The 13694-nt window shown below is 41.4% G+C and overlaps 3 protein-coding genes across 16 annotated transcripts in view; 2 read left to right on the plus strand and 1 right to left on the minus strand.

Annotated features, from left to right (window-relative positions):
- Positions 1 to 10119, plus strand: part of cry-dash (cryptochrome DASH) — a 45061-nt gene extending 34942 nt beyond the window's left edge. For 6 of the 11 annotated variants that reach the window (XM_086020519.1, XM_086020516.1, XM_086020523.1 and 3 more), the window contains 15 exons: positions 870 to 960; positions 2401 to 2524; positions 5648 to 5820; positions 6110 to 6203; positions 6279 to 6409; positions 6836 to 6984; positions 7163 to 7251; positions 7317 to 7390; positions 7471 to 7560; positions 7632 to 7711; positions 8108 to 8167; positions 8261 to 8418; positions 8663 to 8782; positions 9095 to 9271; positions 9883 to 10119. In XM_086020519.1, the coding sequence (XP_085876645.1) occupies positions 2480 to 2524; positions 5648 to 5820; positions 6110 to 6203; positions 6279 to 6409; positions 6836 to 6984; positions 7163 to 7251; positions 7317 to 7390; positions 7471 to 7560; positions 7632 to 7711; positions 8108 to 8167; positions 8261 to 8418; positions 8663 to 8782; positions 9095 to 9271; positions 9883 to 9990 (1548 nt within the window). In that variant the 5' untranslated portion in view covers positions 870 to 960; positions 2401 to 2479 and the 3' untranslated portion in view covers positions 9991 to 10119. Of the gene's footprint in view, positions 1 to 540; positions 767 to 869; positions 961 to 1634; positions 2525 to 4631; positions 4838 to 5647; positions 5821 to 6109; positions 6204 to 6278; positions 6410 to 6835; positions 6985 to 7162; positions 7252 to 7316; positions 7391 to 7470; positions 7561 to 7631; positions 7712 to 8107; positions 8168 to 8260; positions 8419 to 8662; positions 8783 to 9094; positions 9272 to 9882 lie in introns of those variants that run through there. The other 5 variants (XM_086020525.1, XM_086020517.1, XM_086020520.1 and 2 more) reach the window with 5 other exon arrangements.
- Positions 266 to 5386, minus strand: LOC147127300 (solute carrier family 22 member 13-like). Of its 4 annotated transcripts, none has more exons than XM_086020500.1 (11): positions 5129 to 5386; positions 3321 to 3727; positions 3117 to 3220; positions 2895 to 3049; positions 2613 to 2784; positions 2389 to 2509; positions 2016 to 2110; positions 1721 to 1935; positions 1165 to 1273; positions 885 to 1079; positions 266 to 808 (listed from the first exon to the last, which is right to left on the minus strand). In XM_086020500.1, the coding sequence occupies exons 2-11, from the start codon at positions 3696 to 3698 to the stop codon at positions 685 to 687; spliced, it is 1668 nt and encodes a 555-aa protein (XP_085876626.1). In that variant the 5' UTR covers positions 3699 to 3727; positions 5129 to 5386; the 3' UTR covers positions 266 to 684. The 4 variants fall into 4 exon arrangements, with proteins under 4 accessions (XP_085876626.1, XP_085876624.1, XP_085876623.1 ...); XM_086020498.1 differs by having other exon boundaries at positions 4710 to 5386; XM_086020497.1 differs by having other exon boundaries at positions 4191 to 5386.
- Positions 10120 to 10255: 136 nt separating the features above from the next.
- Positions 10256 to 13363, plus strand: myd88 (MYD88 innate immune signal transduction adaptor). Its single transcript, XM_086020541.1, has 5 exons — positions 10256 to 11077; positions 11679 to 11810; positions 11906 to 12083; positions 12183 to 12274; positions 12712 to 13363. Exons 1-5 carry the CDS (start codon positions 10762 to 10764, stop codon positions 12864 to 12866), a joined length of 873 nt encoding a protein of 290 aa, XP_085876667.1. The 5' UTR covers positions 10256 to 10761; the 3' UTR covers positions 12867 to 13363.
- Positions 13364 to 13694: the final 331 nt, after the last annotated feature.

The raw sequence follows: 13694 nt of genomic DNA on the forward strand, positions 1-13694 counted from the left end.
CAGATATAGACAGAACATTAAGCCTCTAGTTTGCATTTGGTATACTCATTTTTAAAGGTAAGCGTTTTTGTGTTCAACTCTGTTTAGAGTGTGTTTTGAAAAGTGTATATTAAGTTTAAATGCTGTTAGCATTAGCATCTAGCTTCAGTGCACTCCAATCACCGCAGATGAAAGACTTATTGCCGCAAAGACTTTCACATTGGGCGCGTGTTGCTGTCTGGGCCTGAACCAGACATTTGGGATTGATTGGTGTTGTATTTCTTAACAATCAGTCTTGTATTTCTTTAGTCATTTTATTTACAGCTTAGTAGTCAGCACACAATGCTACAGTTTTCATTCAATGTTCTTCTTCGTGCCAATTCACAATGTGGCACCGCCCAGTGTTTTGACTAAGACATCACAGTCGAATTCAAACGATTCCTTCATACATGTTGCTTGAAACACTGCTGTATTCAATTTCATTATTTGCACTTGCCTCGAAAAGAAGTTGTAGAACCACATAGTTTGCACCCAGACATGAAACACGTTAACAATATTTCGTAGGGTTCTACTGACATCACAGACAGGAAGGTTCATTATTTCATTGTTCTGTTGCTTTGTGAACACAAACAAAGCATTTACACTTCTTCTAGTCTTGTGACACTTGTTCAGGAGAAGACATAATTCTGGTGTTATCTGTGTGGATTAGCATCCCCCAGACTGAGATAAAGCAGCCTCCCCGGTCCCTGGGATGACGGTCAGGAAAGTGTCTTCTTTTCGTCTTAATGTAATGCCAGATCTTGATAACTGGCGATAATCGTCAGACCTCCTAAATTTAAAAAAAAAAAAAAAAAGACGTTTTGAGAAAAATCTGTACTTTACTTTTGTAGGCTTCATCAACTTACCTTGGTTGGACGTAGTCCTGAAGTTCGACGTTGAGGGTCTCTGGCAGCAGCAGGCAGAGGCCCCCTCCAACAACAGGTATGATGCCGTACACCAACATGGGGATGGAATCATGGTAGACGCCCAGCAGCCTTATCAGAGGGGCCAGGATGCCTCCCACGCGAGCGCACACTGCGTTCAGACCTACACCACTCTGCCTAGAAATACACAAAAAGCCAACAAGGCTTTTAAACCACTTCACTTCCTGCATAAAAACCAAATGAAATCTTGGAGGTTGCCTACCTTAGCGTGGTGGGGTACAGTTCTGCTGTGTAAACATACACGATGGTGAAGGAGGCAGTAGATGCAAATTTCCCAAGTATGGCTATGACCGTCACAACGACAGGAAGGTCTGAAATAAATCGGAAGAATCTTATTTTCTAGAATTATATAGTATGTACAGTATACAGTATTTTCTAGCTGAAAAGTCATATTTAAATTAGTCGTATCTTTTTTAGACTTGTATATTTTCAAGAAAAATGTCATACACTTTCAAGATGAAGTCATATAAGGAGTTCTGTTTTATTACTGTTTCATCCAGGTTTTGATGACACAAAGGCAGTTGGCTATGGTGGATTTGCCGGAGATGTACAGTCGAGCGCTGTGGTATTTTTGAAAGTAATTTTTTACCCCCAAAAAAATCTCATGATTTAGAGATTAAAGTTATATATTCATAAAATCAAAAGTATAATATTTTCAAGAACATTTTTAAAGTTAGTTCTTGTTGGGATAAAAACAATAACTACTTTTCAAATTTTGTATTGTACAATTGTGTAAGTCGGTTGCGCGTTCATCTTACCTTTGGGCACGGCGATGATGGCGAGGCAAGTGGCCCCTGCAAACATTGACAGCAGGGCCTCACACCGACGCCTGCCGTAGCGCCCGATGATCGGCAAAGAACCCAGACGGGCGGGAATCTCCACCAGGCCAAAGACCAACTGCGTCAGGTAGATGTTCAGTCCGAAGTTGCCAACGTTCAGGCTCAGACCGTAGTACATCATGCTGATTGCAAACCTGTTGTGCACATTGAAGACTACTCGTTCTTTCTTTATCTCTCATGTGGAGCGGTGTGCTGTTAGGTGTTCAATCCTCACCAGAGGTAGGCCAAGATGAGGGTTCGTTTTCTGAGATACGGTATCCTGAAGATGTCCGCCATGCTGCCTCTCTTTGGCATTTTATCCGCCTCCATCTGAACACAAATATCATTAGGATATTATATTTCCTGCATATTTTTTTTTTATTAAAACACTGCACTTTTTAGAGGACATACGAAGATAGCAGATGATATCGGTAATATCAACATAAATAGTAAAGCTTTTGTCATTTGTGACAGGAACTTAATTTACCCGATCCCAGTGTATGCAAATGTGCGAGTGAATCATTCATGTTGCTTTTTAATGCCCTATTTATTTGGTTTCTATGAATGTGAGGTATAAATGATGGTTGATGTTAGTGTTGGTGTTCAACCTTGTCCAACAGCTCTTGCGACACTTCCCTCCCGTTGACTTTTGCCGCTCTGCGCACCTCCTTCATGGCGTCCTCCTTCCTGCCTTGAGTGATGAGCCAGCGAGCCGATTCTGGGAGAATCCTGGCGGGTTCAAAGGTACGGTTTGTGAATTAGTTGAACTATTTTGTATTTTCTCACTCAAATGTTGTAAATGAGTGCCCAAGTGTCATGGAATAGTACCAACCAGTAAAATATGGCCAGGACAACAAGAAGAGGGCTGTAGAGGGCCACTTGGAGGATCCTCCAGTCACGGATCAAATAGGCGATACCAGACAACAGAGCCAGACCGATGGGATAAGAACTCTGACAGACGATGGTGCAGAAGGCAAATTTGGACGACTCGCACCATTCGCCACCTTCAGTGAAACACAAGACTGAAATTAAGTTTAAAAAGAAATGGTGGCCTTATGGGAAATGATGTTGGGATGCAAACCTAATGGCAGTGTTCTGGCCACACGACACTCACCTATCACGAATGAGTTGGCGAGGATCCCCGCCACGGACACGCCACACAGGAACTTGAGAACAATATAAACGTAGACGTTGGGAGAGAACGCAGCACTGACGCCAAACAGAAGAAGAAGAAGATGGACCAGCAGGACCACAACGCGGCGACCAAACCTAACAAAAATGCAATTACAGAATGGGAGCATTGGTCACATTCACAAAATTAATTCGCCATAGTCACCTATCGGCCATGGTGCCCGACACAAAGGACCCAATCAGAAGCCCGGCCATGTAAATAGACTGAGATGCCTCAATGAACGTCCTCCTATCACACACCAGATTAAACTGATGGTTGAAGCGAAGAGCAAAAATAAGTTGTTGGTGAACTTAAATGACAAAAACGGGTGAGTGAAGTCCACCGTCATGGTGAGTCTCCCCCTCTCACCTCTGTTACAATGCTGGACTCCCCAGTTGGCACCTCAAACTTGGATCCATTGAGGCAGCCCGTGGTTGCGTTCAGGCCGTACAGCTCGATGGTCTCCAGGTCGGAGTCGACCGGCGTGAACATGAGGCAGCTCTCGAAGCTTCCATGGGAACTCACGGGGATGGTGAGCTCCTTCTGCCTCTCCGCGGTCAGGTTGGCATCCACTTGATCCAGGATCCAGTCGGTGTTGCAGTAGTTTGGGAAGTGCACGCTCGTGAAGGCCTGGCCGATGATGTCGAAGGCGACGAAGATGTTGGGGATGAACAAAGCGGCCACTAGGCGCTTCTGGAATAAGCCGAACTCGCCGATCTCCTCGAGGACTTGTGTGAAGGTGCTCATGGTGAAGCGCCCGCTGGACTGCAGGACAACTTGCAAAGGAAAAGCTTTTCAATCCCAATGATAATCATTCAACTGCCACCTGCTGTTTCATTCCTAAAATAAGTCAAGAGAACCGCTGATGATTATTTTTTTCAAGAGTCCAAACTGTGGTAATTTATTAATGTCTTTATCCCGTAAGGACAAAATCCAGTTGGTCAGTAACAAGGGACAATTCTCGGAGCACTTTATGCTCCATAAAAACGTGCATGGGAATTCTGCAGGGAAGTCTGCCGGTAAGCCAAATCTGATAAAGGTTCTTTAAATGATGAGCCGCAGCACAGGAGAAGAGGATTGTAATCATAAAATATCAACACATGGTGTCCTTAATATCCGGGGGAGGACGTTTTGTTGCATGTTTCTCGAGTAAAAGAGCCATTGAGTACAAAATTATGTACCACTTTTCCTCCTCATATAGTGAAATATTAAGCAAATAGTAAATCATGTAGTTATCACATTTTGTCAGTGGCGGTGGGTGCCGACGTAACACTCTGACATGTCAAGCGCATGGCAAAACGTTCATGTATGACGAAGCTCGCTCAACGCCCCGGGCGAACTGCCAGAAGTCAACCTGAAAAAAATTGCGAAATTGCGACAGTTACGGACCTGGCATTTGCACATGCATGCACAATTTTCAGTCTTTGGAGAAGAAAACGCGTGCAAGTGTGCACAACATACAAACACGATTCACCATGCTGGCCCCTTACTATAAATAATAATGACCAAGGCTGCAAAACAACTCGGATTAAAAAAACAAAAGTCTAAAATCACTGATCCAATTACCATACCGTGGAACGTGTCTCTAAATATAATAAATGCATTCAAAAATTTGAGTTTAAAAAAAACAAAACAAAAAAAAAAAAACCTTATGAAAGTGTAATGTTATACAACCGCGTTACAACGTGACCGACTCCTCAACCAGAGCGTGGCCGTACGAGACCGTGTGAGACCGGTGGCGAGGCTGACTTGACTTACCTTTGTTTATTGTTTCGGAACCAGTTCTTATTTTGGTTCGATTCGGTACCTATCGACGCTCGATCATGTCTGCCTCCCGCACGATAATATGTTTATTAAGAAACGATTTACGAATCCACGACAATGAGGTAAGAACTCATTTACGTCTACGTCATGTGAAAATGTGGACGTTAGGTTTAGTTTTACTTGTTGTTAATGTTTTAGTGTGGTAAGCTTTTTCTTTGTTCATGTTTTAGGAACATTTTTGGCACTGTTTTGTCGACGTTGCACTGTTTTGCTCGTTAGCTAGCAGCTGGAAGTTCCGGATACACTTTCACAATAAAATGGCTCTCATCTACGTAAATTGACTAATCTGGTCAATCTAAAATATAAGTGACTAACCTTTAATATTAAACCATGGGAAATGTTAACTTTAATACCATTGATGTTGGCTTGTTGACGAGCTTCGCGTCTCTATTTCACGTGGCTCAACAACGCAATGAAACTTCTGGATTCTCGTCTTTGCTTTGGAAATTTCCTTATCCTAGCCGAGCGAAACGACCCGCGAGTAACTGGGGGATAGCATCGTTCGAATTCTCCAAATGCTTGGGAAAGGTGCCTGGATGCGCCCTTTAAGCCACCTAATTTAGCAAAGGTTATGTCCGGCCAACCTTTACGAAAGAAAGGGAGATCTATTACCCACAATCCTGTACGACATCAATATTTAAAGCCACAGGACGCAAGAGACTTAAAAATAATGCAAAGAAACAAGAACATTTATTAAAAAAATAGGAATAACACTTCTCTTGCAAGTGGATAGTCAATGAGGCCAAGAAACGCCTTCAAAGCAAAAGGATGTGGTTGATATAACTTTCTATAATTCATTAGAAAATGGGCAATTCCAAAATCAATGAAAAACATAAGTGATCGTGAATTGTGTATTTCCTCCCCCCGTGTAGGTGTTCCACTTTGCTCAGAAGCACGCCGATCACGTCGTGCCACTGTACTGCTTTGACCCCAGACACTATGTGGGAACGTACAAGTACAACCTGCCAAAGACGGGACCTTTTCGCCTACGCTTTCTGCTGGACAGCATCCGAGATCTCAGGAACACGCTGGTGAAGAGGGGCAGGTAATTTCTGCCTAAACTACTGTAGATTGAGTATTTTTCCAATCTTAAATTGAGGCAGAGGTAGTATAAAGGTGTTTTTTTTTTTTACTTTAATTGTATTTAAAAAAAAAAAAGGAATGTAAAGGATTGAACGAATTGTTTTTTTAGATAATTTGCCCCAGTTCAATGGACGTGGTGCTGTTTATAGTTAACCAGCAAAGTCAATCAAATCTTACTTGCTGCCTTGTTAAATGATGGTTAAACATTTAACAGCTACAGGTAGAACATTGTGTGCGTGCGTGTTAAACAGCAACCTGGTAATAAGACTGGGCAAGCCAGAAGAAGTCGTGGCCGACCTCATCCAGCAACTGGGCTCTGTCAGCTTCGTCGCTTTCCACCAAGAGGTTCGTTCGCACCCTCGAATAGCATTAGCATTAGCAGCAGCGTCGTACTTACTGGTATTATAACTTTTCCATCAGGCAACTTCCGAAGAGCTGAGTGTGGAGAAAGGTGTCAAGGACGTGTGCGCACGTATGAAGGTCCAAGTGCGCACCTGCTGGGGGTCCACGCTGTACCACCGAGACGATCTGCCGTTCCAACACATTTCCAGGTGAGACTTTGCTTGACGTGCGTGCGCATGCGCACGCAGATAAATAATTTCCAGAATGGGCGGTATATATTTTTCTTTAATTTGTTGGCAATAAATAACAAGCTTGAATAAAAAATATCTCAGTCCACATTAGTGGTCGTTAAAAAAAAAAAAATGTGTTGGGATAAATATGTAGTGTTAAATAACATTTGTTTTTATATTAAAGTTTTGTTTTCCCCAAAATATTTGTTTTGATATATAATATAGCTTACTTAAATATCAATTGCAATTCTAATTGCCATTCCAATTATTGTGATTTTTTTTTTAATTTCTGTAAATGACTTAGGTTTGTTTTGCCTAATTACATTGCTGTATTTGATTTGTTATCGGAAAAACAAAGGTCAGCATAGCATGGCTCTTGTACATTCATTTCACTCCATTTGTCAGGCTGCCAGATGTTTACACTCAGTTTAGGAAGGAAGTGGAATCCAAGAGTCAGGTCAGGCCTGAGTTGCCGACCCCGGACCTGCTGAAGCCTCTTCCTGGGGGGCTTCAGGAGGGCGACATTCCCACCGCAGCGGACCTGGAGCAGACAGGTGAGTAGCGACAGTCTATTTTTGAAACAAACAAGTTTAAAATAAAAGATCAAAATAGTTTGTCTGTGCATATGGATGAGTCGAATTCCTAAATGTGATTTCATAAAGTAGTAATGAAAAAAGATCTTAATAAATTAACAAAATGAATAAAATAGTCATTTTGACGTTTATTTTCCAGAGCCTTTGAATGACCCTCGCTCTGCTTTTCCATGCACTGGCGGTGAAAGTCAGGCGCTGCGCAGACTTCAGCATTATTTCTGGGACACGGTAAGCTCATTTTACAACAACATGTAAATGTATCGGCTTTTAAGGAAACGTTTGTCTTTTCTCAGGATGCGGTCGCAGCCTACAAGGAGACACGTAACGGCTTGGTGGGCGTGGACTATTCCACCAAATTTGCGCCCTGGTGAGTGTTATTTCTGTGTCAATTAAATCTTGAAATAGAAATAAGCTGTCTTTTAATAAGCTGTGCCGGGCCCTCTGTAGGCTGGCCATGGGCTGCATTTCACCAAGGTACATTTATCATCAGATACGCCGATACGAGAGGGAGCGAACGGCCAATCAGAGCACATATTGGTCAGTTGATCTTTTTACATGATTTAGGAGGATTGTATGTACGTTTTCTCACCATTTCATTTCAATTACAGGGTCATTTTTGAGCTCTTGTGGCGTGATTACTTCAAGTTCGTAGCGCTCAAATATGGAAATCGTCTGTTTCAAGTCAAAGGTGAATGTTGTTCTCATTTAAGTTTTTTTTTAATTCCTATCGGTAATAATGTAAAGGGAATTGATCAAACCATTATTAATGCGACAGGCAATGTTTTACGTAACATTTTAACAAGCCAGGTTAAAACCAGCTCCGCCCTGACATACAAAGCTTGTCTCTTAGTCAAGATGAATCACTTCAACATGCTTTCTTGACAACAATTATTATACGGCTTTCGTTATTAGACAGGGCTTTGGTACCATCTTAAGGTGTTGCAGAAAAAAAAAAGAAGAAAAATAAAAATGTTTGTATGACTTTGGAGCCATATTGTCCAAGAAACATTTGGTTGAAATCCAAATTGTTCAACTTTTGAAGTGTCTGATTCTGTTTTCTCTTTTTTTTTTTTTTTTTTTTTAGGACTTCAGGACAAAACCATTCCCTGGAAGACAGACATGACGCTTTTCAACGCATGGAAAGGTTTGCACAGCTCCAATGCAGAGTTATGAGTGCTTGACCATGGTTGTATGTATAAATATTCATAGAAAGTTTTTATTTACTGTATGTGTCCAGAGGGACGTACAGGTGTCCCCTTCGTGGACGCCAACATGAGGGAGTTGGCCATGACGGGCTTCATGTCCAACAGAGGGCGCCAAAACGTTGCCAGCTTCCTCACCAAGGACCTGGGCCTTGACTGGAGGATGGGAGCCGAGTACTTTGAGTACCTTTTGGTAATTCTTTCATGCTTTCACATTGCATTTAGTGTTGAAAAATGAAGTAATAGTTATTTTTCATTGACTGACAAATACATGTACTTGAATCCTTTTACAATAGGTTTGTCAGAAATACAACGTTATTGTTCCTTCATTTCTCATTTTAATTCCTTTTTTTTTTTTTTTTTTACTTAGGGCCCACCTTCCCCTTTATGTCAATAGCACTTCTGTAATCAAACTTCATGCAAATGTCCTCCCGCAGATTGACCATGACGTCTGCAGTAACTATGGCAACTGGCTGTACAGCGCGGGCATTGGAAATGACCCCCGGGAGAACAGGAAGTTCAACATGGTCAAGCAAGGACTGGACTACGACAGTAACGTACGTTCAGTGACCCACAGCTTCCAGCTGTCTGGCAGATTTTAGATTTGAAAGTTATCACGGAAATACCGGCGATATCGTGAAAACCTGCGATTTATAGTATAGTAGAGCATGTACTTTAAACTCGTACATTTTTGTTTGTGTTCAATTAAGTCTACAATGTGATTTTAAGTGTGTTTTAATACGTTTTCATGTATTTAAAGTGCATGGGTGTGCTAAAACAAACGTGACAATGCATGCTTGATGAACACATTCACTGAATAATTATTACTATTGATTCTTCTTGATTCCAACCCCAATGCTCACCCTTAGGGCGACTACGTTCGGCTTTGGCTGCCCGAGCTGCAGAAAGTCCGGGGGGCTGACGTGCACACGCCGTGGACCCTCAGCAAGGCGGCGCTGTCGCGCGCCGACGTCATCCTAGGTGAGACCTACCCCAACCCTGTCGTCCTGGCGCCTGAATGGAGCCGACACGTTGGCAAGAAACAGGTCAGTCAGATGGGACTCATGTGCCACAGCAGTGAGAAAAGATTCAAATCGTAACTTGCCTTATGATCCTAACAAAACTGCTCGATAGCGGCGAGCTGTCCTCTCAAGCTAACGGCAAGTAGAAAACCTGTCAAAGCAAAAGCAGTAACAGCGCTTAAACAGACTCGCTAAAAAGCTAATGTAGCAGTCTTGTCACCAGACCATTAAAATGGGAAGTAGAAACCTATCAATGTTGGGCTCACATAACCTTTTGAATGCACTTTGTATACACTGTCAAAAATAAAGTATGATATTTAGGCTAGTATGCTTGCTAATAATTCAGCTAAGTCTCATTTCTGTGGAGTAATTTTAACTACTGGATACGTTTGTTTATTTAACATGGGTTCATGGTTTTGTACAATCTAGATGCATGGAGTTGTTGCTTTATAGTTCTCTCTGCTTAACCTTTATACCACTAATGTCATGTAAAATGTGAAAATGTAACCGATATAAAACACTACTTTTTCCTTCTCCTTCACCTTCTTGCCATATAGCTCTATAAGATTGATACAAAGGTGACTTTAAAGCCCTTTGTTCACCAAGCATGTTGACTCACTTTTATTATTTTTCAGAATGGTGCCGGGCCGTACCCAAGAGGCAGAAAAGGTCCGTCTCACACCCCCAAACAGCACGGCGACAGAGGCATTGATTTCTATTTCTCCAGAAGCAAAAACTTGTGAGCTTGGGTCAATACCAGCCACCACAACGGCAACCGTTTTTTTTTTTTGCCTTCTTCTGTTACATATACTGTTTTAAGTTATGCTCCCATTCAAACTGGTTTCTTACATATTAAATGGTGCTGTATTTCAGGGGCTTGTCTTCATATTTATTTTTTTTTGTTGAAATCACATTTTTCCATAACCCATCTGTGCGGCCAGCAATTACAGGAAATACGCTCGCATGAGACGAAAGGGGCGGGAGATGATATGAGGAAGTCCCACAGTGAGAAGAAAACAAAACTATGTGCAGCAGGCAAAGCAACACAGAAAGGGTGCAAAAGCTTCGGTGCTCAAGGGGCTTTTTCAAACAGACAGATCATTTGGAGATGAGATACAAGAAATAGCTCAAATGCCCATGTAAAATATGTGAAATCATTTTAAAAAAATGTAATTACTTATAAACAAACATTGATGCTTTAAAAATGCAACATTTTTGCTATTCAATCAACTCTGCATACTTTTCTATTTTTATTATTTACATACAGTTGTCTTAAAAGTATTTTTTCTCCCATTAGAAATCGTTTATAACTGTGTTGTGTATGTTTAACGTTTGGGTGTTAATAGTTTGGTCCAACATGAAAGGGTGAAACTACTAGAAACGTGGCTGTGCGCGCGATTGTAGCAGAGTGCCTTGTTGTTCCGCCCACGCGTGACGCACTTTCCATCAGGTAGGTTGTGCAATGTTGCAGCCCTCGTTTAAAAAAAAAAAAAAAAAGAAAGTCAAGATACAACATGGCAGGCTGTTGCTCGGAGGTGCCGGACGACCTGTCCACCGCCCCTCTGGTCGCCCTCAACATGACCGTCAGGAAGAAGCTGAGCCTTTACTTGAACCCGCGCACAGTGGTGGCCGCCGACTGGACGATGGTGGCCGAGGCCATGGGCTTCTCATACCTGGAGATCATCAACTACCAGCAGGTCCCCGACCCCACGAAACGGGTCTTGCATGACTGGCAGTCGTGCTCGACCGAAGCCACCGTGGGCAAGTTGTTGTCCATCTTGGAGGAAGTGGAGAGGAACGACGTCGTGGAAGACCTTCGTCCTCTGATCGGTACACCTTTGTGACATTTGATCTATCTATCTATCTATCTATCCACCTATCTATCTATCTATCTATCCATCTATCCATCGATCTATACCTGTATATATATACGTATATATCATCTATTCTATTATCTTTAGGAGGCACTTCCTGTTTCAAATGGAAAGAGTAGCACTTCCACCAACCGCGGTTGACTTTATCATTTGTAACTGTAAGTTGAGAAAGTTTACAAGTTCATTTGCATGTGAAAGCACAGACATCTCTTTTCAAATGTAGGGGGGAAAAATAAAAAGACGTAAAAAATACTAAGTGCAGATAGCTGAAAAACGAAGTACAGTGAACTACCCTCCATCGGGGTGGACGTGTCCAGACCACCCCGCAAAAGGGAAAATTCGCGATATATTTATTATATTAATATTAAAAATTAAATGTCACTTTGACGGATCCAGCAAGTATTTGGCTTGAAAAACTAAACAACAAAATAGTGTGCCACCCTCTAGTGGCCAACGATAGACTTATACCCAAACTAAACAGGGACTATAAAATAGTTATAAACCTGCGAAATAGCGAGACTATCTATTACTATCTTTTTTGTCTGTATATCCGCCAGAGGAGGATGTGAGGAAGTATCACGAGAGTTTGAAGAAAAGGGCCGTTCGCCCCCTGCAGGTCCCTGAGGTGGACAGCTGCATTCCTCGCACGCCCGAGGGCTCCGGCCTCACCCTGGAGGATGATCCGGAAGGTCAGTGAAAATATTTTTCAAGCGTTTGCTAATTTAATAATATGATTTGGACGACCCACACGGTTTGAGCACCTCTGTACTGTTTTTGTCTCCAGGTGCTCCTGAGCTGTTTGATGCTTTCATTTGCTACTGCAAGAGCGACATCTCGTTCGTGCACGAGATGATCCGAGAGCTGGAGCAGACGGACTACCGGCTGAAGCTTTGCGTGTTCGACCGCAACGTCCTACCCGGATCGTGCGTGTGGACCATCACCAGCGAGCTCATTGAGAAGAGGTGAGATAGTAATGCATCCTTAATATATATATACTTTTTTTTTTTTAATTATTATTTTTAGACTTTTCCTGGTTTTCACTGTGTGTCTTCTGTGTGCAGGTGTAAGAGGATGGTGGTTGTGATTTCCGATGAATACATTGAAAGTGATGCCTGCGACTTCCAGACTAAGTTTGCGCTTAGCCTCTCTCCTGGTGATTTTTTTAAATTAAAAAAAAAAAAAATCATATTTGACTCAATTCATTGATATCTTGACTTAATGAGCAGAGCTCCACCGATAAGGATTTTTTTTGAGACAGCTACCAATTCCAATATTTATCCGAAAAACATTCCAACCGGACGCCTTACTCACATGTCAAAAAAACATGTCTTCTTTGACAGAGTTGCATTTGTAATATAAGATGTACAGAGAGTTGAAATGAAACGGTAGAAAATTTAACACTAATAATGCATACCAAGCATGAATATCAATATCTATATTAAATATACTGACAGACATTGCAGTAAAGGATATAACTGTCCTTCCCTTGCTGTTTCATGACAAAATAAGATTTTACTGGCGTAAGTCAAGGTACCCATTTGACTTTATTTATTTGAGAACTAAACTTTTTGTGTCCTTCTGCCATGACAGGTGCTCGCAACAAACGACTCATCCCCGTTGTTTACAAGTCGATGACAAAACAGTTCCCGAGGATCCTAAGCTTCCTGACCGTGTGCGACTACACAAATCCGTACACGCAGACCTGGTTTTGGGAACGGCTGGCCAAAGCTCTTTCTCTGCCATAGTTGTGAATGTTGTACAGGTGTTTTGAGAAGTGCTTTTCTATCATTCCATCAACTCGAAAGAAACGATTGTGAGTTTGGGACCCAAAAACAAACTCAATGTTACGTAAACAGTGAAGAAATTCTGTAATTGTAAACCGTAACACTGGAGTTGATTTGTTAAATATATGTCCTTTAGAATGTATTTTATGACTGTTATGATGAAAACCAAAGTGCACAAAGAAAAGGGGGCTATCTCTGCTGCTCTAATTTTTATTGCAAGTGTTGAAGACCGCAACGTTCCACGGTTACTCTTACCCTTCCTCTTTGATTGTTGGCATGAGATTACAGCAGAAGGGGAAGTGTAAAATGGATGCAGTACTCTTCTACATTTGACTGACTGCTTTTCTCACTTGCTTCCTCACACTCGCCTGTGCCTTTACATTTCATGTTCTGTTTGTACATTTTTTTGTAAGCAATGTGAAAATATAAATATATTTTACAATTGTTATTATTCACAATGACTCAGTCAACCATTTATTTTATGGGATAAATGAAGAACTACTGAATTTGAATTAACCAATTTTATGAGAAAAGATAACCACGATAGACACATTAGTCATATTGACTCATGTAAACCATGTGAAAAATACGTTTTAATAAAATAATTATTTTTTTTAATCCATATTGAAATATTAACTGATTTGCCAGTTATTAGGTAGATACAATGTTAAAAAAAACCTTTAACTTACTGTATTTCTTTACAATAAATCAAATAAAATATTTAATGAATAAACTACATAATTTTAAAAAGAACGCCTAAGCGAATGCAACACATTTCACAATCCGTCC

The sequence above is a fragment of the Filicampus tigris genome, chromosome 21 (genome assembly GCF_054856515.1).
Source record: "Filicampus tigris isolate MCC_2025a chromosome 21, RoL_Ftig_1.0, whole genome shotgun sequence".
Lineage (NCBI taxonomy): Eukaryota > Metazoa > Chordata > Actinopteri > Syngnathiformes > Syngnathidae > Filicampus > Filicampus tigris.

Excerpts from the sequence above, each read along its gene's own strand:
- LOC147127300 (XM_086020500.1), bottom strand. The coding sequence starts at position 3,698 with ATGAGCACCTTCACACAAGTCCTCGAGGAGATCGGCGAGTTCGGCTTA. Across the intron at positions 2,111-2,388 it reads CGCAAGAGCTGTTGGACAAG|ATGGAGGCGGATAAAATGCC; the intron begins GTTGAACACCAA and ends ATTTGTGTTCAG. Across the intron at positions 809-884 it reads CAGGACTACGTCCAACCAAG|GAGGTCTGACGATTATCGCC; the intron begins GTAAGTTGATGA and ends TTTTAAATTTAG.
- myd88 (XM_086020541.1), top strand. The coding sequence starts at position 10,762 with ATGGCAGGCTGTTGCTCGGAGGTGCCGGACGACCTGTCCACCGCCCCT. Across the intron at positions 11,811-11,905 it reads CCTGGAGGATGATCCGGAAG|GTGCTCCTGAGCTGTTTGAT; the intron begins GTCAGTGAAAAT and ends TTTTGTCTCCAG. Across the intron at positions 12,084-12,182 it reads AGCGAGCTCATTGAGAAGAG|GTGTAAGAGGATGGTGGTTG; the intron begins GTGAGATAGTAA and ends TTCTGTGTGCAG.